The sequence below is a fragment of the Falco cherrug genome, chromosome Z (assembly GCF_023634085.1).
Source record: "Falco cherrug isolate bFalChe1 chromosome Z, bFalChe1.pri, whole genome shotgun sequence".
NCBI lineage: Eukaryota > Metazoa > Chordata > Aves > Falconiformes > Falconidae > Falco > Falco cherrug.
Genome location: NC_073720.1, coordinates 21538442 through 21564749, shown reverse-complemented (window position 1 = coordinate 21564749; position 26308 = coordinate 21538442). Strand labels below are relative to the sequence as shown.

The 26308-nt window shown below is 36.6% G+C and overlaps 1 protein-coding gene across 2 annotated transcripts in view; it reads left to right on the top strand.

Annotated features, from left to right (window-relative positions):
- The window catches only part of PDE4D (phosphodiesterase 4D), a 624925-nt gene that overhangs the window by 242624 nt on the left and 355993 nt on the right, over window positions 1-26308 (top strand). Inside the window, exon 1 of one of the 2 annotated variants that reach the window (XM_005432720.4) lies at window positions 17888-18495. The exons of the other annotated variant lie outside the window; for it this stretch is intronic. Within the exon in view, the coding sequence (XP_005432777.1) occupies window positions 18227-18495 (269 nt within the window). The 5' untranslated portion in view covers window positions 17888-18226. Of the gene's footprint in view, window positions 1-17887; window positions 18496-26308 lie in introns of those variants that run through there. 2 annotated transcript variants of the gene reach the window in all.

Genomic DNA, 26308 nt, shown 5'->3' with positions numbered 1-26308 from the left:
TTTGTGGTATGCAAAGAGGTTTATCTTACTGATTTGTTGTCTCTTTTAAATATGCAAACTGTGAAACATCTTGATAAAGGGTCGGAAAGAATTTTTACTGTCGTATGTACCCCATTAACAGAAGCAGGCAATGGGATTTTCTTAATTTTATCCTGAGCCACACTAGCAGAATATCCTGTTCTTTACAACAGGATAATGGGATTTGGGTTACCATATATTTACTACAGTTGAAGATAGGAAGTACCTAAGGATCTGAGGCAGTGCTGTAGGAAGTGCATTCAAAAGACTTTAAAATTACATTTCTGTATTTTTAATGCAGTCCTTTATAAATGTTTTCAAAGGTCAGACTTCTGTCCTGCTGTGCAGTGCTCTCTCAGATGGCAATTATGGGAGGGGAAAGTGGATATTTAAAAAGCTGTAGCTTCCAAGTGCTGCTTTGAAAAGAATATGACATTGTCATTAGAAGTCTCTAAAAGCTCTGTGTTTCCTCAAGAATGATTGCATTATTATTATTATTTTTTAGCCTAACAAGCATGTTTTATGCAAGCAGTGATGCCAGTATTTTCTCCTTTGAAATAATTTAATTTCATATATATTCAGGTCCAGATTCACTTTTAAATCTACAATTAGGCCATTCAGAATTAAAGACGACTGAATACCAACCTTCATAAGAAATGGGATTTTGCAGTAACTGTGCTGGGGGGTCATCACTATAATTTTTCATCAGTTCATTGTGGTTTTCCAGAAATGTGTATATACTTGTCTTCCTTTCTCTTGTCTCTCTTTCTCCTCTGGTACTTCAGCATATCTAGTCTTTCAGGCTTGTGATGTTGTGGTCAATTTTTTTGTCAAAACTGCACTCTGACTCCACTTTCTTTAATGCGTGTTTCTAAAAACATTCTCATCTTGCTTTGCACTGACCTTAGCAAGCAGGTACTCTCTTATAGTTTGTCACCACTCAAATACAGTTTGAGCATTCAGAATTCCTTATTCTGACTTTCTGAACCCATGAGCAAAATTTATGCATATTCTGATGCCCTGTTAACTGTTGTGATCTGTTTTCTTTTGTTCTGCCTGTTCTTCCCTGTAATATGCAGAATGAGTCCATTCCTATTGTTCAACCGAGTTTTTCTTTTTGTTCCTAAACATACTGTTGAATGCAATTGCTTGCTCTCTTTTTTTCCACTTGACATGCAGTTAAATTGCTCATCTTCAAATCCATGCAGTTTCCATTTCAGAAATTCTTTTCTGCTAGCTTTCCCTTCTTGCATGTTGTCATGTCTTTTAACTGTTAATTGGCTGAGCACTGTTTTGTCTCTCTCTCTCCCTCCGAACAGTTGTTGGGGGAGCAGCTAATGGTTCATCAAGCACAGTATTTTGTTTCTGTGTTTTTCTCCATAAGCAAGTCTTTAAGAAAAAGTGTAAGAACAATGCAAGCCAGTATGATAAGCCTGCTTATGTTTTTTCCATCTTCTAGCCATTTTCGGCTGCGGGCCTTTTTGAGCAGGATGTGATTCTTATTGAGTTAACAACGTCAAATGGATTTCTCTTCCATGAACTTGTCTAGTGTGCCCTTCAGATCATAGAAACTTTTGCTATCTACAGAAAAAGAACCTTTTACAAGGAGTTCCACAGTTCAGCTGTTTATTACATGAAAAAATAAGTTGTTTATCTGTAAACTCCATCCCCAGTAGCTTCATACTATGCCTAGTTATCAAATCAGAAAACGGAACAAATTATTTAGCCTATCCCCTTTCCTTACAGGCAATCTTGTAGAGGGCTTGCCTCTCTCTCCTGCATTTATTGCTTATATTCTGGTTTTCGTATAAATTTGCAGTGTAGTATAATGGGCTTAACCTAATTACAAAAACCTAAATTGATTTTAAAAAGCATTCCCTGTCCCATAATAGTAAGTGATAGGACAGCAATGCAGAAGCTCGCATAAATTGGAAGAGACTTTCTGAGATCTCTAGTCCATGTTTCTGCTAGAGCAGGTCGCTCAAGAAATATGCACTTGGGTTTTGAATGTCTCCATAGATGGAGTTTCTGCAGCCTCTCTCCTGTTCCAATGTTTGACCACCCTCATAGTAATTTTTTTTTTTTGGTGTGTACAGCCAGTCAGAATTTAGTATGTTCCCATTTGCATCTGCTGCCACTTGTCTATATCTGTGCAACTCTGTTAGCAGTCTCACTCCATCTTCCTATTAGGTAGCTGCAGACAGCAGTAAGATCTCTGCTTAGCATTCTCTTCTTAAGGATGAAGAAAGTCACTTTTCTTAGCCTCATCTTTGTGGCAATTCCCTGGACTCACACCAATGTGTCAGTGTCTGTCTTGCACTGGGAAGCCCGAAATCAAACATGGTATTCTCCATGTGATCTTAAGACAGGGAAAATCACTTTCCTCAGTCTGCTGAGAAGGTTTTTGTTAATATAGCCCATTATGTGGCTGGCCTTCATCTCTGCAAGGGCACACCACTGAAACTTACTAACTTGTTGTCCATCAGGAACCCTTGGTCTTTTTTGGAGAAGCCTTTTTCTGGCTAGACAGAAAAATGCCTATACTGTTGTATTGGATTATTCCATCCCAGCTACAACACTTTGCATTTACTGTCATTGAACGGCCCGACATTCCCATCCACCTATTTTTTTCAGTCTGTTCATGTCCTGAATAGCAGCCTTGTCCTTCATGGCACCAGCCACCCCCAGTTTGGTGTTGCAACTGTGATTCTCTATTGCAGATGCAAAAACCTCAGATTTAGTCGCAGCCCAGATGTACAGGGGAAAAATAGAAAGTCAGATTTGTGAGTGCTCAAGACTAAATGTGTCTGAACAAAGAGAAACTTTGTATTACTACTAAAAACCTCATAAATTCTCTAATAAAGAATGCTCAAACTATTTGAGTGGTGACAAACTATAAGATAGTACCTGCTTGCTAACGTCAGTGCAAAAGCAAGATGAGAAAAAGGCCCAAAAGATGTTGCTAAGGAGTGTTAGGGAGTTTTCAGGTGCTATAGGTTTTTTCCCACTCTGGGATCCTATATTCTGTACGTACCTGATCTGCTTGCCTCTGCAGCTGCTGCTTTTGCCATGTAGTGTTTACAGTGCACTCAGAGGAGCTCAGCTAGAAGCAGATTTCTGTTTCAGCCTAATGCTTGCCACTTTACCTCTCCCATAGCTGCTATGTTGTTCCTCCCATCCTACAGTCACTTTTGTCACAGGAAATTATACCCTTGGTGCTTTCAGTTTCATCAACTGAAAAAAATGGAAGTTCTACAAACCAGTTAGTCTACTGTGAGGAAAAAAGCTGAGGGGTGAACACATTCCTTGTTTCCCAGTATAGCAGGTATGATAGGGCACAACACGTTTTACTCTGTCTGAATTCTGCAGATTGTGATCCTTTGATGGAAAGTACTGACCAGACATTTTTTACTGACTGGTGATTACAAAGCAGATATGGTTCAACTGGGATGAAACATCACTCGTCATATTAGACATGCACTTGAATTAACTACATTTGATTAAGGCTCTGCACCTTCCTTTAATTTAGGATTACCTTGCAACTCTTTATGTAATTTTACTTTCTTCTAGGTTTTCATGTTATTCAGTAAACACATGGTTTTCTTGCCTGTCACTCTTCTTTAAAGAGATACTGAGCTAAAATTGCCACTTATAATGTCTGTTTTACTTCCTCCACTCCAAACCCTGGACCACATTTTTAATCAAGTCCAGCATCTCTCATTCCAGACTATAGGACTTGCAGCTGTGCCTCCCTTCATCTGGACTGCAAGTTATAATTTCTGGCTATGCTCAGAAGGCAAAAATTAACAGGGGAAATAGCAGCTGCAGCATGGAAAATTGGAATAGGGAAGGGGCTGAAATTAACCCAAAATTATGAACAGGGGGTTGAAGGGAGAGGGAATGAGCTTTGTAATCATGTGTGTGAGCATATGAGGGAGGAGAGTAAGAGGCTGGGACTGACCAGAAATCACAACCATCTGGAGGTCTCAGTAACCAGAATGCAAACAGTACTGTAACTGTTTGCTTTCCAGAAAATTAAATACCAAAAATCCTTCAAGCTGAACCAATACTCAAAGATACATGTTTTCCTGTAATGGTGATGAAATTTTAAACTACATCTTATTGTGCTGTGTTAGCCTTTGCAATTCTGGACTTTGAAAGTGTAAAACCATTTTGTTTACATCCATTCAGGCAAAGCATTAAAACAATAGAGTGTTTTCCTCTATGTCCACTTGTTTTTTGCACCAGTTCGGGTGCCTGTGTTTCCTACCGAAATTCGTCATTACTTCTGTCCAGCTCACTAATTATGTCCATTGCAACAAGTGAGCACCTGGCTTTCATCAGTCCATAGATGAGCCTATAATACCTTCAGCTTAGATTTCTAACACGTATTTAGATTTTCTTCTGTCTCTACCCCTCACATTTGACAGAATCTATCTTTACAACACCTATAGATATATTTAACTATTCTTGAAATTTTCCTTAAAACTTCGAATTTCTGTTCAAAATCTTGAGAAGGTAAGACTGCATACACATCACTACCTTATATGTGAAAAATTCTGTTTCCTTACACTCTTTCTTTCTATTTGCCCACTCCTCTTTTCAGTATGATTTCTGCTAAATTTTAAGCTGTTAATGAAGCTTTTTATTCTGTAATTGTACAGAATCTGCCCCAGTGGGGCTGTAGTTCTTGGCTATGGCTCAGCACTACTGCCATAGGGTAGATGTTAAATAATAATATAAACAAATATAATCGTTCATTAGTAATAAATTGTAAAAAATGAGCTTTTTGTTACTCTGTTTGCTTGGGTTTACCTTAATTGTGTACTTCTCCTTTGAGACCACTGGAGGGAGAATTTCTACTTGTATTTCCCCAGAATGTTTATAGGCACCTCATCTGGTAAATTTTGAGTAGTTTATTACTGCAGTCTTTGTAGCTAGCATTGACTTGACTTACAACCAATGGTATTTGATATTCGTATGTCTCTTTAGCACTTACAGATCATTGTCTGTTGTTGGATCTTAAGAGAACCATAGACTTGAGTTTTCAAGTACTCCTTGCTACTGCCTTTTTCTTTTTTTTTTTTTAATGTTCACGTTGTCTGAAGTTCTAAGCATTAAGTAATGAAAAAACCACAAAAATATCCCAGAACAAACGTTCCTTGCCAAAGAGATCTTGCCGTTTTAAGCAACATAAAACAGCACATCGATACAGAGATTTAAAAGTGAGTATGTGATGACAGTAATTTCCAGTAATCTAGTTTGTCAGTTTCCTAAAGGCACTGCAACAAAGAATTTGAAGGTAAATAATGAGATAAAGTTTGTGGATAGGTGGCTTCTAAGTGAAAGACTATCCTGAAGACAGTTTGAATGCATTTGGTAATGACAGGGGGCTGAGGGAAATGGGTATGTTAAGGGGAAGCTGACATTTGAACAAGGTAAAAGAAAAGAGGTAGGGTAAAGAGTCAGAGAAGACTTCTGCAAGTGAAGGCAGGCAGTCTATGACAGCAAACAAGAGTGAAAGAGATAAAATTCAACAGTGTCATATTGGAATGTTTGGCTGGGGAAATTATTCTTGTCAGCAGTGTTCTGAATTGCTGACAAGACTGTATTTGTCAAGGCCAGGAGAAAGGATGGAGGATAATGATTTTCTGGATGAGCGTTCTTACTGTGTGGATGGATGGGATCACTACGCCATCATATGACTCTGAAAATTGGTTGCTAGGCACAAACTCACACCATTTTCTGTCCTGGACATATGGCTCCCCAGGGTTCTCAGTTTACAGTGCTGAAGTTGTAAAGCGCTCTATCAGCTTGACATTCACAATCTATAGACAATAACACAAACATCCCATCACAATTTTGGTTTCCTCTGAGATAAAAAGTTTCCAAAGAACTGGCTGTTCATTCAGCAAAACTGGCAGTACTAGCTTTCCAATACTGTTGTCTTGCACCATCACTGCTGTTTCTTAGACCTCCAGATTTTCATTCTTGTTCCTCTTTTTACCATGCTTCATGTGCCCTTTTCTATGTACTCCCATTTGTACCTTTTTTTTTTTCCTTTGAGTGTTTATCTTAAAGCCCATTTACATTATGGAGCATATTTATTGTGCTGTCAGATACTTTTTTATCATAGCTTGTTTTTTAGGTGTTCATCTTCCTGTAAGGGCAGTTTACGTGATTATGGAAGGATCCTGGACACATTTGCAGGACACAAAGGTTTTTTTCCTGTTTCTGTTCTTCCCATGTAGGCTACAAGACAGTCTGTGCTTTAGGTTGTCAGGGCAGCTTGTTTTAAATATGAGATGCATTCTTGCAGTTGAGCTGAGGTAAAAAAAACAAACCCAAACACTTTAAGAATTACACAGTAAATAAGTAAATACAGAGTATAATTTCTATTTCAGTTCTTTAATTGTTTCGTTTTCCTTTAGTGTCATGTGCCTTCTCAGAGCACCGCACAGCACCTCTAGGTCCTTTTTTAGAGACAGGAGATTTAGAGGTGTTTCTGGACCCTTTTCCATGAATATCTCATAGCTTCTGAAAAATGGGATTCATGAAGAACATTGACAACTAAGTTGCAATATTCACCTGTGCAGAGGTTCCTGGGGACTGGAAAGAGACAGCACTTCGGCCCCTTGCTTTTCTTAGCCTGTATCTTCTCTGTAACCCCTTCTGATCTTTTTCTGTACCCATCAAGATGTTACCATAAAGGAGTTTCCAAGAGAAAGCTCCTGAGGGAACCACAAATATTACTTCTGCAACATCTTACCCACCACAGCACATATTCAAAGCTCTCTAGTAGGCCACTTTTGGCACCACTTAGTTGGGTATTATTTTGCAACAGAATGTTGCCACTTTGGTATAATCAACATCCCAGCACTGAACCATACCAACACTCTCCAGCTCTGGTGTTGAGACAGAGCATCTTTATCTTTCCTTCCTTCAATCAGTTTAGAATTACCCTCTTAAAAGAGTGTTCCACTGAGGTCACGACATCCTGAAGACTTGAATCCAATATGATTATGCATTCCTTTTCCTATCAGTACCAAAGTGAACCAATATTTATTGCTTTATGAAGCTTTTAATCAAAGTTGTGAAGTCTTTATGTTCAGATGCTTAAAGTTTATATGGTTCAAGAAATGACTGGACAAACACAAGGAAGAAAAATTGACTGATTTTTTCTATTGAGTAAAAAGACAACACATGGCTTGAGATGTCCGAACACTGCAAATGATTGGAAGTGTCACTGCATGCTTCTTGTCTTCTACTCTTCAATTATTATTTACTCCTAGCAGTTGTCAGAGAAAATATACTCAAGCAGATGGACCTTTGGTCTCAGACAGTATGATTACTGTCCTGGTATTTAGCGCTCTGTAGGTTCATCACACTTGTTTCTGGACATCTAATACTGGTTGAGGTGACACTAGTTATCAGGTCTGCTGTCTTGGATCCTGCTAATCTCATCTGGTAAAAAATGACTTCTCATATGACCATATTAAAAAAAAAAAATAATTCAAAGGTCTACATGAGAGATGTTTCTTCCTCACCAATGCAAATTGCCACCAATAAAGGAACAGACAGGCTGGAGCCTCAGTGTTTGTAAAGGAATGTAAGTACCTTGATGCCATGGCTGAACAGTTTTAGTTTTTCTGATACTCTTCATTTCTGTATCAGCATTTTTAATCAGGTATAACAAAAAATCTGCTGGCTACATTAATCCTCTTTTCATTCCACCAAGCATCTACAGGAGTCTTGGTTGTCAGAGAAGGACCTAATTTCTATAACAATAACTCATTATGCAACCAATATCCTAAATGCAGCTCCGTGGTTATGTGCTTGTTTTCGAGAGGCGCTCTTGATTTTTTACTTCCCTAAAGTGCTACCCAGTCCCAATCTCCTCTGATAGCGAAGGACTTTTAAGCTTGCATGTGGGCAAGATTATGCATTCAACAAACAACTTCAGAGGCACATTAAAATCTTTAAAGGAAGTCCAACCTTCCTAAAAAGAAAATGGGCTATCCTCAGGCATCTTCTTCCAGACTGTAGTGTTCTGCTGCTTTGATTCTGTACAGGAACAGGCAGCAAGAATCCCCAAATACAGCTACTACATTGTCTGTAGGTACCCATCTAACCTGGATATTTCAGGCCTAGTGCCCTCAATATCAAGAAAGAGGTTTTGGAAAGCATTTTTGGCTAGTAGGAATTTTCTTTTGGTAGTCTACAGGGTTGTCTGATTCTTCCTGGAAAAAAAAAAATATAGTGGAAAGATACACTGCATAACTATGTCAAGGGAAATTAAGCATGGATGGGTTTCTTTTTTCTTTACTTTTCTACATCTCTGCATTCTGTGAACAGCACAATTTCGATTTTGTGCCCCTGAAAGTCACAGAATGCAGGAACTTGTAGCAGAATTATAAAACTAAAAAATACCAAGTGGCTTCATGGTCTGGCCTGTCCATTATCTCTTTCAGTTAATGGCTTTCATGTTTTACATTCAAGTGCATGAAAATCCCTCTGAATCCTTAGTTCCTTGTCTACTTGCTGCAAACATTATTTTTTTAAAGCTGTTACATGTGTTCTTTGTTAACAATAAAACCAGAATATCCTCTCTAAGCACAGAAAGGATAGTTTAAAATTAATCTTATAATTTTGGAATCTGCAACTGCAACTAAATGTTTCACATATTTTTTTGTCATGTTAATTTAGTTTGGTTTCAGTCAGTAAAACAGGGGTATTAATGTAATACAAATGCTTAACATATTCTATAAAGATCTGACAATTTTTTCTTGCCCTCAGCTTTATAAATGAAGAAAAAGAACATTTTCATTACGGTTATATCCAACAAGAATGTCTGAAAAATTAACTTCTCTGAAAACAGTGTCCCTTAAACCAGTGATGAAGTGGTGGCACGGATGTGTATAATTAATTGTGTTAGGTAAGAACTGCTTCTAGTTTAGGATTTTTCCTGTAGAGGGTGACAAAGGACTGATAATTTCTTCTTTCATTGTCCAACTTCTAGAGATTGTTCTTTTCCCCATTTAAAGCAGGCATGAAAACTCTATAATATTAGTTTTGGGCAGTTTATAAGGTGATTTTTAAAAGTCTGCTAATTATGTTTGCTTTCAATCATAAATATAGTAATTTTCTTTACCTGATAGATTACATATGACCCTCATATTTAAATGCTGTTGCAGTACTTTTGAGTATCTGAGAGCAGCCATACTCCAGTTCTGTAATGCATCATATTTTTTTTCCTCCGTAATTATAAGTGCCATATGATGTACTTCAATAAATCATTTGGGATACCTCTAGGTTGATGTACTAAAAACAACTATTACCATTTTCTTTTAAAGCGTACATTACCTTTTTCTACTGTGCATTGTGCTGTAGTTTCTGGTTCCTAGTTTCTTCCTTGCAAAAATAAGGGAAAACTTCTCCAATGTTTTTGGCAAATATTAGGTTGAGTAAAATTGCTTATACAAACCAGATTTCTTATTATACACAAAGTTTATAAGCCATCTGCAACCAAAAGGAATTTTGAAGTGGTTTTTTATTCCACACATTCAGAAGAAAATAATGGTATTTAAGACTGCAGAATAGAATTTTGCAGGGTAGAATTAAATTTCCATTTATGTCCACAAAAGGTTGCCTGAAACCACTTAAGTCCTATTTCTTAAGATGGAGAGAGACACATGATAGAATTGGCAAATACACAAATACTTACTGTTGATTCTAGAAAGATTTATGAAAATCCTACTTTCTGGGGAATTCTATAAAGGAAAAAGTGTGACATGTTCATAGTATCACAATCCCAAGCTTTTCCATGCAGGGAAGGAACATTTTTCCCCCCAGATTTCTTCAGAGGACCTTATCACCTGACTGGGAATACACTCTGTCAATTCTTAGTAACATTGTAGAAGCAAATCCTTTGTGGTGTTTAAATTTTAATGCGTGGTCAAAATAACAGATTACTTGAAATATAACAGATGGTCTAGATTCCTTATTGAGTAAACTCTGCATGTGTCTGACCTCTCAGAAATGTACTTGTTTGTTTGTACGTTATACTGTGGCGTAACTACCATGCTTGGAGGGCCTGGGTTAAGTCTAGTTTGATAAGAACTATTGCTCTTCCTAGCTTCAGAAATAAACTTTGAAGTTTGGGAATCTGGACTGTCGATATGCTTTTTGCCAAGTTCCTGTGATACTTTATAATCCCTAGATTTTTACGCAGTCATTGTGCATTCGCTGACATCAACAGGCAAAATTACGCTCTAATCATTAAGCTAACTGATTTTCCAAAAGCTCTAACAGTATCTATCACAGGTCTAGCCCCAAGAAATCTTAGAACCACAACTTGCTTAACTGCTATACTTTTTAATCAAGCCTATATCCATGTTAAATACAGACTGGGGAGGTAGGGTTTAGCTTGGTTCATTCTGTGCCCTGTACTGTCCACTGCCCTCTCCTTTCACCTCTCCTCATTACTACTCTGCAAAGCAGTTTATATTTATAATTGTTTTCTGCTCATGTAGGCCATGTCCTTCAATTGTAATTAACAAAGAGTTAACAGATATCTTTATGCATTGCAGTGGCAGGAATGCTGCCTAATGCTCCTGTCTGTTCTTGGATGTAATTATGTAGAATTACATTCATTTCCTTTAATCTGACCTCAGGAAATGTTTTCTTACACAATTGTTTAGAAATTACGGTTATTGCTACTCTGTTTATTCTTATTTGCCATATGAGGTCACTCACTTCTATGTTAACGCATATGTGTGTAATGGTACATCTGTGTATCTTTTCCTGGCAAGACAAGCTTCTTCCCACACTGATACAATCTTTTAAAAGAAATGCAGCTTTTATTTTTATGAAGTATCTGTTAGATATTCTAACACATGTCACACTAGCTAGGGCCTTTTTTTCAAGGGTTGGTGTAGTAAAGGCATTTTGTTTTGAAATGTTGATAGCTTGCTTTGTGTACTCAAATGGGATTTTATTAGTAGTCCTTTCTAATGGAAGCTTTTGATGATAGAAGCAGTTTTTCTTTATCCTTTTCTTTAAATTAAGGAACATCTAATCTTGTTAGAAGGAAATCTCCAGGCTATCCTATGCAGTGTTGACATAATGATTTAATTTATAACCAAATGCTAAGTAGACTGCTCTTGAGATGATCACTTCCCCTTCTTCATTTGTTTTCTTGTGTGCATGTATGGCAATGAATGTTTTTAAACTGGAGGTCTTTGACAGACCATTTACTGTGTTATTTATGGGAAACAGTGGATGGCTGCCTACAGCACTCAGTTTACAGCATTTTATTCCAGGAACAAACTATTCTGAAAATATCCTTAATTCACTTTCTGTAGCAGCATGAATTGTAGAAGGAACTGCAGAACCTTGCAAAGATTTCAGAGAATCTCCATTTTCAATTCATTCTTCAGAAACTCAGTGTACTGTTCTGTTGGAAGTTTGGAGCTTTTTTAGAAGTTCTGTGTCTGTATTACATTTAGAAAATTATTTTGAAAGTATAGTACTAAGTGTTATCTCTGACATTTGCATAAAATACTGCTGAAGTCCTTGTGCATAGATTGCAAAATGTTCCTCTGTTCTTAGAATGGACTCTGGCCATATTGTAATACATAGCTGTTGTATCTAACTTGTTTTCTTTCATTATCATATACTCTGTGTTCTCTTAACTCTGTTGTTTCTGCCATGCATAGAAAAGAGAATAAAAATCTAGTAGCTCATTTGGGGGAATCAGCAGCTAAATAGCACTTTATTTTTGTAGAATCATGACAATATTTCCAAACACTCAAAAAATCATAATAAAAGAAATGACTGACTAAATACAACACACTTTATTGAATTGCAAGGTGAATCTCAGTTGATATTATGAAAACTTTTTGTTAGGAAATTCTCAAGAATAAAAGTACTCTAAAATTTAAGTGGACAGCAAGTGTTTTGCTCCTGATGGTAAACATACCATACCCAACTTTGGTTGTACCACAAGCTGTTCTTATTTTATTCTGTTCTCCTTCTGAAAATATAGTTTTAAATGTATATCTATCTGACTATTGTTTGGAAAGTTGATGTGATTCGGTCTTTTAATGCAATTTTAGGTACTATTGTTCCATTAGGATATTAATGAAAATTTACTCAGATCAAATATGCAGAGTGAACAGCGCAGCCTGCAATTTTCCTTGGAATATTTGGAATTGCATGTTTTCCATGCAATAGAGGGTTTTATCTATCAGAGGATGCCTGCTATTTCTGTGCTAATTGCAACCAATACTCTTTTTAGTCACCTGTTGCAGCTGCATGGTACCTATGGTCTCCCCAACAGGCCATGGATGTAACTGCTAGGAAAATGGTCTGATAAGCACAACCCTGCACTTTGCAAATCCCTAAATATTCTATCAGCTCTTAGAGAACGTGGCAATTGGCAGGTATTAAAATGATACTGTGAACTTTACTGGTACATAACATTTTATAAAGACTTCCTATCACCTATTAATTTGTTCTTTTATCCTGATTTTCTTCCTTGACTGCTTTGCTCCTCAATTCATGCATTAACCTCTCTTTCCAAATAAGAATCATAGTATCATCCAAGATTCTTATTTTCTGCCTTATCTAGAATCAGAATTCTCCTCAGTCACACCATGCCCTCAGGATTCTGTTATTTGCTTCAGGAAATTAAACCATCATATACCACCTGTTCTTCACAACCACCTCTGACTTTGTCTTTTCTCTCCACTTCTGCACCATTCTCAGGTGCTCTAGTACCTCAGCATGGTCTGATCTGACCTTACAGCTGGTCCTGCTTTAAGCAGGACAGTGGACTTGATCACCTGAGGTCATTAACAACCTGAATTCTTGTATGATCCTGTGATACTGAGCTACTTGCTTTCAAAGAAGCAACACATCGGTTGGAGGGTTGTTCTTGCATTCCTGTGTGTCTGGAATTCTTTTCTTGGTCCCAAGTGAGGTATTTTAATAACTTTTCCTCTTCATATTTTATGGGAAAGAGTTCTTTTGCTCCTAGTGAGTGACTGCATTTATGTTCTAATAAAAATTCTGTTAAGGGTAATTTAGAATAGGCACAATTGTGTAATGTATTTTATATGTGTATTAATAGTTAAAATATTAAAGTTACTTTATCATACTCTGTTCAAAGTAAGTTGTAACACAGAAATTACTTTAAAGTCTTTGTTTAGTCTCTTTTATGTGAGATCAAATACATGTTTAATCTTGCACAGTATTACCTGCAGAACCTATTAACTTTTTCTTTTCTGTATGCTGCAGCTTTTTCTAGTCCTCATGATTAACAGAAATATGAGCCCTTTAAGCCTGTAATATTTAAGTATATTTATCATAAGGAATATATTTTCATAAGAAAGTTCATTAAAAGTACAAGAATTGCATGCTTGAATTTAATTTTTTAGTAACTTTAAGTCATCACTGGAAGAGAATATAAGCTGCTGACATGTAGATTTTTGTAATACTGGATTTCTGCTACAGGGATATTCTAGTCCTCTGCTTTTGTCCTGAGCCTTATGATGATTTAGTTAAATGTATAGCAGGCAGAATTAAATCTGATCTTGATATAACTTTTACCTATGCAGCTGTGACTAAGCTAAACCAGCAAAATTAGATTTAACTGTGAGTGCCTTAAAATAGAACATAGAATCAGAAAGTGAATCAAATGCCCTTAGGACACACAATGTGGATATGCTTGAAGCACTATCAGTATTACCTTTTGAAAATGTGATATGTATCAGCTCTCAAATGTTCTTATTTTAAAAGAAGCAGTAAATATCTTTTTTGGTGGAATTTCACAGACCACTTTCAGTGACCTCATTTCACTAATAGGAGTAGGTAAGAGACCAGAAAATTAACTCATTGGAAAAAAACATTTTAAAATACTTGTTTTGCAATCTTGATTAAAAACCCTACAGCAATTTTTGGACTTGTACCCTATGCTTTCTTAATGTGTGTGAAAAACACATACTGTGGTTTTTATCTGGAGTTTTTCAAAGGAGTAGCCAACAATGTTTTCCAGTCTTAATAATAGTTGTAGTAATCTTTGTAGAAAAATTAGATATATCTTTATTAAAACAGTGAAGTAGGGCTGTTCTTTAATCAGAATCTTTACAGAAAACAAAAATTGTACTTTGTTGTCTTTTAATGTAGCTAGACACATTCAACTGTGCATGATACTTTTTCCTTATGGACTGATTTTCTTTCAAGACTTTATTCTAGCACCTGGGTAGGCTACCTCATGCTACTGCCCTTTTTCTGCCTTCTTCCCAGTCCTGACTCATTGATAAGCATTGTGTCTATCTCGCATAGAGGTTATTCAATATTGCTGGAAGTTAGATCTCTGCTTTTTATTACAGTGAAGGCTGTTCATGTTTCTAACCTGTAATAAAATCAGTCCAAAGGCTTTCATTTAACTTCGTGAGCATGATTAAGAGTTTTCATAGTACGTATCCATGCTAGGCATTACAGAGATTAGCTCAACAGATTCTTAAATAATTTATATTGTGGGACTGTTTTTAGTAATTAAAATTGTTCTGAGCATATGAGGATCTCATTTAGTACTCTCAGATTTTTTTTTTGCTTGTTTTATTTTTTGAGGAGGAAGAGGCAGGCCTTTGTCAAAATAAGGTATCTGGAGGAAAAGAATCATAGAACATTTAGGTTGGAAAAGACCTTTAAGATCTTCAAGTCCAACTGTTAACCCAGGACTGCCAAGTTCATCACTAAACTATGCCCCTAAGCAACACATCTACATGTTTTTGAACACTTACAAGGATGGTGAGTCCATTGCCTTCCTAGGCAGCGTGTTTCAGTGTTTGATCACCCTTTCAGTGAAGAATTTTTTTTCAGAATATTCATTCTAAACCTCCCCTGGCACAACTGGAGACCGTTTCCTCTTGTCTTATCACCTGTTATCTGGGAGAAGAGACCTACACCCACCTGCCTAAAACCTCCTTCCAGGCAGCTGTAGAGAGCAATAAGGTCTCCCCTGAGCCTCTTTGTTTCCAGCCCAAACAACCCCAGTCCCCTCAGCGGCTCCTCACAAGGCTTCTTCTGTAGACCAGGGCAGCCAGCCTCGTTGCCCATCTCTGGACACGCTCCAGCACCTCAGTGTCCCTCTTGCAGTGAGGGACCCAAAACTGAACCCTGTATTTGAGGTGCGACCTCACCAGTGCCCAGTACAGGGGGCAATCGCTGCCCTAGTCCTGCTGGCCACACAGTTTCTGATACAACCCAGGATACTGTTGGCCTTCTTGGCCACCTGGGCACACTGCTGGCTCATGTTCAGCTGGCTGCCAAACAACAGCCCCAGGTCCTTTTCCACCAGGCACCTTTCCAGCCCCTATTCCCCAAGACTGTAGCACTGCATGAGAACATCTACGTTCAGAAATTTAACCTGTTAACCAAGTAAGGAAAAGCATTTTAGTTTGCTATTCATGCAAATGGTGCTGCTTTATAATGACTGAGTTCACCTTTCCTGTTAAAAGGCCTTATCCTGCTGTTCTATACGCGTTATGTTACCCCTTTGAATATGTGGCAAACCCACTCAATACCTGTAATGAAGGGTGTCAAGCTAATGGTCCTTGTTGACTTAGTTCTAATATTTTTAAGAACAAGGATAATAAAACTGCTGATGTGTGGACTAATACTTCCCTTTTCTATAATTATCTTTGTAACATAGTGCAGTGTAAAGTATGACCCTGGGCCTGCTGTACTAAATGTTAATAGTCTTATTGACGTCATTGATTCATTGATCTCCAGCGGGTCAGTTTGTCTGGTTTTATAAAGCCACTGCCAGCTATCTGAAAAACATGCTTTGGAACAGACGTCAGATGGCAGTATTTCATAGCATAAAAGAATACAGCTCTCTTTATACAGACTATTGTCTGAAGAAAAAATACTGGACTCCTATGGAATTGCTAGTGTTTTTTTTTTTAATAAATAAGAAGAAATAATAGACTAATAGAGGGGTGATATGTCTGTTCTTCACAGATATAAAACCCCCCACTTTCATACATTATGCTTATATTTCGTCTGCTTGTTGAGGACAAACGCTGTGTGTACTAGTCTTCCAATTGAAAAGGAGTGGAAGCAGTTACTGTGTTAGCCCTGTGTTAGTTACAATTTAATCAAATTCTTTTTTGGTCTGTCAATGAACACTTGATTTCCAGTTTAAATTTTGTTCTTAATAAAACATAGTTTAACATTTTGGGTTTGTAGTTTTAATAGTATCTGGGCTTTATTCTGTATTTGGTCAGGTTTTACTATATTTTAGTTTTTACATAGTGATTAAATATTGTACAAAATTTTAGAAAAATACACAAAAACATAATGCAGAGTGATTTCTGTATTCTGTGGTGCTGTTTGATATTGAGTTAAATTTGTAAATACACTGTTATCAAATTTCACATATGACGCAGTACAGTTAAACTTGTCTACATAATTGGGGCTGACACCTGATCGCAAGGTCATTCTTAAAGTAAGTTGACCTTTCAGTTGCTGTTCTGCTCAACTTCTGTCAGCATCATGATGTTCTCTTTATAATCCTCATCAGGAATTGTGGTTTTGGTGCTAAGTACAAAGGTGATTCCTCTCTGCTGTGACACAAGGCTGCTTTTGAAAGATTTCTGATTTTGCAATAAAACAGAAAACAGTATTTGCCTTTCACACCTGGTCATGTCATTGTGGTCAAACACCCTTCACCCCACTGAAAGCCTGGACATTGTGTGTGCTTCAAAAGGAAATTCTTTACAAAGGAAAGCTGGATTGTAAGGCCAAGTAAAAGAGGAAAAACACATTGCACCAACAAAAATTATATGTAACCAGTGTTCTGAGATTAAAAAGAAATCTCTCACAAAATGGTGACGGTTTGTTCCTGTAGGATGAACAGGAAGTATGCTTACAATGAAAAGATTGTTGTTGTTGTTGCTGTAAAAATGAATGTACTAAGCTTAAGCAAATATTAGCCTACCACCAGGTATTACAGGTCTTTGTCAACTACCAGTGTCCAATGAACAAAACTGAACATGTTCATAAAAAATTTTGTCTTTCAGAACAGGTGAAGTGAGTTAACTAAAAATGAAAAAAAGCAAGCCTCAGGATTGATTGACAAAGGTTTTGTTGTATCAGAAAACTGTAACAGTATCTTTTTTGCATAATGCCATGAAAAAAGATACTCTAAAAATGAAATTTAATAGCAGTATGTGGTGACTACATAAATGCAAATACTTTTGCCTTTTTATATTTTGGAAGTTTTCTTTTAATATCTTCTGATAGTTTATTTCCCCACCAGCTGTGAACAGCAAAAAGGCACTCCCTTAGTTCAAGTAGTGGTCATGATATGACAGTATACTGAATTAAGAATATCTCATAAAACAGCAACTAGTTGCTGCCATAGTTTGATCTTACATTTTCAAAAAAAAAAAACCAAAACAAGCATTTGAAGTAGCAAGTATTAGCCTTTCCTAAATGCATTTGAAAATGGTTGTGATGAATGGACTTGGGGGTGGGGAAGGCAAAGCCGAACCTAAGCCCTTTTACATTATTTAATTGTAGCATTTGCTAGTTAGGTTAAGAGGTAAAAGTTTGTAATCTCGATTGGTAAATAGGGACAACAATGATAAATACTGTGGAACCTGGAAAAAACAGAAGAGGTTATTCAGCAGTCCCCCTTTCTTTCAGCCTCCCTGAAGGTTCAGGAATAAGCAAAGGGAAAGAATAACCAAACAAAATGAGCACACATCTGATGTTTAAGCCCTCCTCCAGCACTTCTTATGTACATAACCAGAAGTCACTCAAGCAGCTGCAGCACATTAGTTCCAATAGTTTAACAGGCAGCTTTACAGCTCTGACAAAGGCTGTACTAAGGCAGTTTCTTCCTCCTGTGCTCACTTGCTATGATAGCTAATAAGTGATCTTTGGCAGCAGGTCTGTGAGAGGAGTGGTAATGTTTAATAGGTTTCTGTATAGGAGTTAGCTTGCTTTTTTCTTTGTAGATCATTGTCTATAGAGAGAAGCTGAGGGCAAGCGACACCATGTTGAAAACAGAATAGGCTGAACTAGAGTTGGAGCTCTGCACAGTTCTTGAGCACTGATTAGAAAGGAAATATTTTAAGCAGCTAAGCCAATATTCGATTGTATTAGACTTTGATAGCAAACTTACTTTGGAAACATGGCTCAGCAGACAAGTCCAGGCACTCTGGCTGTTCCTGAAGTGGATAATAAACATTGTCAAAATCCCTGGTTAAATGAAGATCTTGTGAAGACCCTGAGGGAAAACCTGTTGCAACATGAAAAGTCCAGGACGTCTAGGAAATCTTCATCTGCTTCTCCCCGGCTGTGTCCAGTTATTTCTCCTCGAAACTCTCCAAGGCTTTTGCGCAGGATGCTTTTAAATAGCAACATACCGAAACAGCGGCGTTTCACTGTGGCACATACATGGTAAGCACTGAGTGGGTTGTCATGAAATGTCAGATTAATTTTTTATTTCCCCAATGCCAGTGCTTACGTTTGTTAGTTTGATCTCCGCATGAATCCCTCTGGTTGAAAGAGACAGTTCTAATTTGTGACTTAAGTTAATTTCAGACCAGAAGTTTAAAATAGTAATTTATATAAAGTAAGAAAACATGAAGTAGCTTTTGTGCAAGCAAATATATTTACTCTTATTTCTTGGGTAATAATTCCTTTTTTTCCCTCCACGAGAAATAAAAACTGGAGTCTTTAAGAAGGAAAAGTACTTATCTCAGTCTGTGCTGTTCAGGCTAGAGTGAGTAGGCAATACTTTCCTTTAGTGTAGTTTTAAAGTATATTTTATTTATTTATTGGTCATGTATGATACCTCCACTCCTACACAGAATAACATGTTTGTTAATCTTTTAACAGCACTCAAATTAAAAAGGAAATGATAGAGAAGAATGGTAGGAATATTTGTTGTATATGAAACAGTGATTTTTATGAAAGCAGTAGCTGGAATAAACAGAGGAAAGATGGGAAGGGGAACCCCTTGTTAAGTGATTCACTAGTACTTTTTTGGTAACTCAATAATTTCTTAGACATGTGTTTGTGATCAAATCTATACAAGACATGCATTCTGTTCTATCCTTCTATAAAACAGCAGCATAATTTCATTACTTCACTTATTATTTTTTAAAAAGTTACATATGAGATTATTGTAACTCAGTAATACATTCCTGTTTGCTTTGATGGTCCTGAGATTTTGATGTGTTGTTTTTTCTTGTGAGATTTCCCCCTGTTATTTTTCAAATAAAAATGTAATATAAAGAAAAGAGACCAATGAAACATGTTCAAAGAAGGTCATGCATTCTAAGCAGCAAATGGATATGCTATTCAAATTTACCTTCATTTGTCTGAAATTAGATTTACACTATAGCTATGTGACTGGTCTGTGCATTGCACATTACATACTTGTGTGCCTAAATATTTACTCTGTATGTATTTGTGTAGTTAAAATACACCTTTGATAAAATGATATTTTTACCCTTGAAAAGGATGAGGAAAAACAAGTGTGCCTTTATGCTTAAAGCGTATTTGTTACGAAACCAGTGTGCCTGGTCAGAAATTGCCTGTGTAACAGAGAAAACTGAATAAAATTAGGATATTTCATGTTCCTTTAACAGTTATGCATAAATCTCAAAAACATTAAGGGTCTCTGACTGCTGATCTGCATTAAATAATTTGTAAAACAGTTTGCACATAAGAACACACAAGATTAAAAAAAATCAGAGCTGTTTGACATTGTAAGATGAAAATAAATAATTTGTGAAAGCTTACAGAAGGGAAATTATCATGTGTGCTTATGTATGTGTTATGAGAGTTATTGCAGACAGTTTCAGATGACAGAGGAAGGAAGGGTATTAAAAGGTAGATATGAAGTGAACAAACAGGTTTGGGCAACATCAAGGGGCAAAGGCTGGCATAGTATTAAAAAGTGGAATTTTGTTTAAGCACATTTCCTGTAGTGAGCCTCAGAAAGTTTTGAGTTTGGGTAGAGTGCCTTTTTCAGCATGATGTGGAGTATAGGAAATGCTTGGTTTTTTCCCAAATATTTGAAATACTAGGCCTGCAAAATACTATTGTAGAACAATTCACAGTTATTTCTAATGATTTGTAAGACTGGCTCATCTTAGGAGCACTTTTTTTTCAGCGAGTAGAGAGTCAAGCAGAGAGTTACAATAAATGACTTGAGAACCTGCAAAGAAGAATAGTATTTCAGAAGTGAAGATAAAAAAAAAACAACACTTAAACAATAATATATGTGATTAGACTGACAGACATATGAAGGGAAGCATAAGCACTACTGTGTGCTTATGAAATTTATTGGTTGCCAAATCCCATCAAGTCCATAGTTACTGATACCTCTTCACCTGGTTATCTATTTCGAAAACTGAGATGCTATTGGTAGGTATTCAGTTTCTAGATACTTTGGCTACATAAGCAGTATAGTGATTTTAATTCCTTATCCATATAATCTATTTTAGGCAGCTCATAGAAAATAAGTACTTTTGAAAACGGAGTAGTTGTAAGCTTACTCCAAAATGTTGTACTACGGAGGATCCATTCTGGTTCTAGTGCTACGCTTTGTTCCACCATAGTTATGACCCTCTCTGTAAGTGCTCTAATTCTTTTGCGTTTCTGATTTAATCTGCTTTCTGCTTTAAGAATAGGTGCTGAATTTGTGTATACAGCTTTCTTGTTTAATCCATCATTCACATACAGGCATTAAAAAATTTTAATACATGATCTTATTTAAGCAACCAGTAAGCTGGAAAGCCGTCTAACTTTGTAAAATACCAAACCTCCAGTTTTATAAATTTAGTGTTTGCTTACATCTTTCTTATGGTTAGAAGTTTATGTATATAGTAGCATAAAACTTAAATGTATAACACTAAAGATATTGCTGTGTATTAGAGTGAGGCCAAATACAGCCACCACAGAACCAGTGCACCAGAACAACTCATTTAGATTTTACCTAACTCTACTGATTTCAAGGCTCCATAATGGCATTCAGATCCAGTCAAGAAGTGGGTGGCAGACTGATGAAGTGTTCTGGCAACCTGGTTCTTTCTCTTTCTTTGATAAGGCCCATAGCTCTCCCCCTGTAATAGCTTGGGATGTAGAACTGTTGACACCAAAATGCACTTTATCATGTGACTGTTACCCTTTCACATGAATAATTAAGTTATTTTTTTTAGTCATATGGAGTAATAGTCAGTCTTGTAAAGACTGCATAAACGGCCTGGTTGTGAAATGTCAACATACCTGAAGTTTTCATGTAATGAGGCGTATAATCTAGGATGCAATGTTCACATACGTGTCCATTTACACAGTGAGGTGATTGTATGTTACGTAAAATATATGTAACTACCTGTGATTACTGTGATGTAGTATGTAAGCCTTTAAAACCTCTTTAAGAATCTCTATGGCTGTTCTTTCTAGAAAAGCTGCACCATTGTGTCTTCTGAAAACCATATTTTGTATAAAAAGTTTTCCTGAAAGGTATACACAAACTGGGCCATTTACCAGGGAGTGCTTAAGAAAATGATGGGGCCATTTACCAGGGAGTGCTTAAGAAAATGATGGGGCCATTTAAGTCTGCTCACTCTGCATCAGTTGTGTTCACAAAGGCACAACTTTGTAAGATTCTTTTTTTATTTAATAGGAGGTTTCCACATACTATGTTCAGAAATGTGGTTGTATACCTGGTTTTACTTACAAGAGTGTAATGGATAATTTGCCAATATTTCTTTCAGTTCATTACTAGCCATTAATCTCAAACATTTTGAGTCCTACTCTCCTTTTTCTTCTTTATCCTTCCCCAGCTGTAACTCTGAGTTCATTCTAACACTTGAAAGACAAACTACTAATTTTAGGATTTCAGAAAGGAAAAAGTACAGCATTAAGAGTGAGCTGAAATAGAAGTGGTAGAGGTGTATGGGCTCTTCATTTTTATTGGAGAAATTTCTGAATAATTTACACCTTTTGAGAGTGTTACAGATAGTCTTGCCTATAACTGTGAAATTAAAACTAGTTATCTTAAACTTTTAGACTGCATCACACTCAGTGTATAGACCACATCAGTCTGCAGTCTGTAAGAAACAGCTATAGCAACTGAAAAGAAACAAGCGTTTCAAAGCTTCGTTGCCAGGAATTCAAACGTACTCTAGCCAAAACAAACTCATGTTCCTAAGAAAGCTGAATTCTATTGTATTATTGTAGAAGCAATCATAATGTTTTGTGATCTGATCAATATAGTGATGTGGCAGCACATATTATAACCGATACAGACACGATAAACTAAGTTCTTTGGTATGTGCTTGACAAATTCAGTTTCTAGATTCTCTTGGTTGGCTCTTAGCATGCCTTTTCAGGTTGCCCATTAGCCCAGTGCAGTTTGGCAGGAGAGATCGTTAAGGTGGGATCATACGTGCTGGGATTTGTGAGAAGAGAGGGCCTTCGGTTACAGGGAAAGAGGCTGTCGGTTCCCCAGCTGCGTTAACAGCCAGTGTGTGTGGGACATGTCCAGTGGTCTGTGGAAGGATGTTTAGATACTTTAAATCGTACAGCTTTAGTGAACTTAAGTCATGTAGGAAGTCAGCTTCCCGTTATTTTCCATGAAAGATTCCTTTCTGTAGGAGAGGGAGGAGAAGCAAGAAGCATAAATATTTGGAGCAGCATAGTAAGGTCAGTGCAACATAGCAACTAAATTGTATCTATTTAATTGGAAGTATGAAGTCATGGCATGAATGTGCTTGATTTTTTTTGGCCTTTATTTGCTGCCTTAATACTCGTGAGTGAGCACAAATGTTCAGTCATTTTTTCTTTGTTGTATATAACTTTGGATGGAATATTTGCTGCCTTTGTGACTTATTTGTATGTGTTCAGATACACCAAGTAGTGATATATGACTTGTTTTTTCATGATATAAAGTGGGTTTGTTATTCATGGGTCTGTTGTCAGTCTTCCCCTTATATCTGTCCCCTTTCCAGCTCTTCAGGGGTTCATTTAGTACTTTCTGATGTTCAGGGATTTTATGGTTTTGCTCTTTAGACTGTTGTAGGTTTTTTTTATTATTTATTTTAAACATGCACCCCCAAACATTACTGTAAGAACACAACTATGTGCTCAGTTATATAGAGTACTTAATCTGAATTCAGCCGGCCTTTGTCCCCACCCATAGTAAATAGTTTTGCATTGACTTTGGCATTCAGATATGAAAACAATAGATGCTTTACAAATAGTTTAGATAGATATGGGTAAGGTGTGCCATTTTAAGTTTCAGGAATGTGACTTGCATAAGGGTACCGATAAACTAAGGTCTTTGTTAATTTGTATTGTACAATATCTTTTCACGCACTTTTAGCACTAATTGCAAAAAACAACAAAACCTCAAGTGTTAGTTGTAGGTAGATTGCAGAAGAGCAACATATTGATGTGGTTGTAAACTGTCTGGTTCAGTTTGTTTACTCAGAAACTACTAAAGTATAGTGAAGCTATACCAAACTGAAAATATAGACTTTTCTAACTACAATTTTATTGCAATTTTCAAGATACATTTTCTTCAAAGATTTTTAATGCCTGCCTACTAATGCTTTCCCTACTCAGTCCATGTCAGGGAACTAGACTAATTAAATTTTTGTGTGTGAAAAGCATTTCAAAAGGAAGATCTATCAAAGCAGAGTAGGATGATTAACTATGATAAGAACACTAGGGAAGGATAGGATTCATAGTCTATAAATTCTCTATATGTGTACTCTATACAAACAGCTGAAATGTTCTAGAGAGTTGTGCAGAGTATTTAAACTTCTGTGGAAAAAAATAACCAAGTGTTATGGGAAAATATTTCAAAGAGAAGCCAGATTGTAGCATATTTTCCTGATTGAATTAGATGCATGTGCTCATAAGATTAAAGGTAATATTTCATCGGGTCAAAAATGCAATAAAATTTAATTAATAACATCCTTTTGGAACTATTAAAGTAAAGAAAAAAAAAAGAGTTTAAGAAAAGATTTGAGTCAGATGAAGGTAAGTGGCACGTTTGTATATGTGACCTTATTTGTTTCAATTAAGAAAGTATCTTGTTTCTTCTATTACTTCCTTGCTTTTGCTCCTGTAAGTTTTATTCAACACTTTCTGAATCAGATGACCAAATATCGTATAAGGTTTTAGTCAAGGTAACAATGAGCATATTACAGAGGAATCTCTTCCACTGGATTTCAGACTTTTTAGAATGGGTTACCTTAGTCATTTTCTGAAATAATATGTGATCCTCTCCTCACGTAATATGAAGATATTCATAATAGATGCGTAAATCATTTCCAGGAAGTAATTTAATTCACAATTTTGTCAGAGACATACTACAAGTATGTAAAATAACCCAATCCACATATCCACTCTTTTCTAGAAATTCTGTTACGTCAGGACGGGCACGCTTCTGTGGATGTTGTATACAAATAGGTGACAGGCTTGCAAAGACAGTATGTGTATTTGATGGGGTCTGTGCACAAATATGTATAGGTTAGTGGGTCAGAGGCAAGGAATGAGCTATGGGAACATGATGCTGTCTAGTATCTACAGAGTGGCTTGCAATAAGCTAAGGACGCTGCATAATGGTGTTAACTACTGACAAGTTAATTTACCAGAGAGAAATAATACTCTTTCTCCATAGCTCAAACCTGAGGAGAGAGCGAGGAAAACAAAATTCATCTCCCTGTAAAGAAGTAAGAGGCAAAGATGCATTTTCCCAAATAAGAGTCAATGTTAGAGCAGAGCTCCTGGTATCAGAAAGGAAAACCAAAACAGCTTCAGAAAGAGCAATGAACAATTCAAGACTAAATGCTAAGTCTTTATTGTACAGGGACAAATAAATGAGTAAGGAAGAACAGTGTGGAAGAGAAAACCCAATAAATTACAGGCTTTCTCACTTGTGGAAGACCTTGTAGATTTTTCATTGTCAGTTTTAATAGCTGAAGTGCTTTGCCTAGGCCATGCCTGTCTGACCTGTTGTCTTTAGTAGCATGTCCTGTGTTGGGCAGAATTTAGGAGAAATTCTCAATAGTTTAGCAGAAGTGCAACTGAGTCCTGTAGTTCTGCTTTTCTTTAGCAGTTACCTCAAAAGCAAAAACTGCTTTGCAAGAGTGCTTTTGCATCCACGATTTTTTTTTTTAATCTTACTATAATTGTATTGCAAGTTATGTGTGACTGCAAAGGTTTTAGCTATTGTATTCTTACAGCATGAAAAAATCTCTGATTTTCTTCTTTTGTTTGTTTTGTTTGGTTTTGTGTTTTTTTTAAAAATTTGCAAAATGTTCCAGTAGTTTTTATAGAATACTTTTATTCACTTTCTCCGTAATGTCCTGGGAAGCGTGTTAAACTCAAGCAGTCTTCCACATAGCTTCTTGTTGGATCGCTCTGACTGCATTTTGCAAACTTGCTATCTTCACTTTCATTTTGCATGTGTATATTTCTACTTTATTTGTGGCTTGCTAAAACAGATTATTTTTTCTGGCCCCAGCCCATGCAAACCTGTTTGTTTCTTCTGCCATTTGACATATTTTCAATGCTTTATGCAAGCTGAAATTGGTACCATATGCAGTCTTTTCCTCTGTTTTCAATTTCAAACTCCACTGTACCATGGCCTTAAATTAAGGATTTGATAGGTATTGTATACTTCCATGTACATAACCTCAGTGTCAAATGTTTCTTTTCCTTTTTGATTTCTCATAGTAATTAATATCTCAATATATATATTTCTTATGAGAATAGATGGTCTTAAAATGTATTTAGCACAGTCTAGCAAGTAGCTGGCTTTTCCTTTCACATATTCTTGAAGAGCTTCATCTTCTTCAAGGTTTGTAGGCATTACTCAATTATTTTTTTTTCTCATTACATGTCTTCTGTATCTCATGAACTTTTTGTGTTCTTCTCCTACTGTTTCATCTAGTACTGAGCATGATTTTTCCACTGGTGGTCCAGGAGAACACTGAGCTTAAAGCTTACAAGAGTTCACTCTGACAGGAGATAAGTTAACATTTAAGTAAGATAGAAAAGTGGAAGGGGAGTGTCTCAGTATCTTTATCTGTCAAGCTACCGTAAGGAGCAACTGTTGACTGGAACCAGCAGGTTTTACTCTGTCAAAAGTCAGACTACTGGAGGGCTTCTGATTTGTACAGAAGTGCAGTGAAACACTTGCCAGCAGAAAGTTTATTTCGGTACTGACGTGGGGAAAATGGCCAGT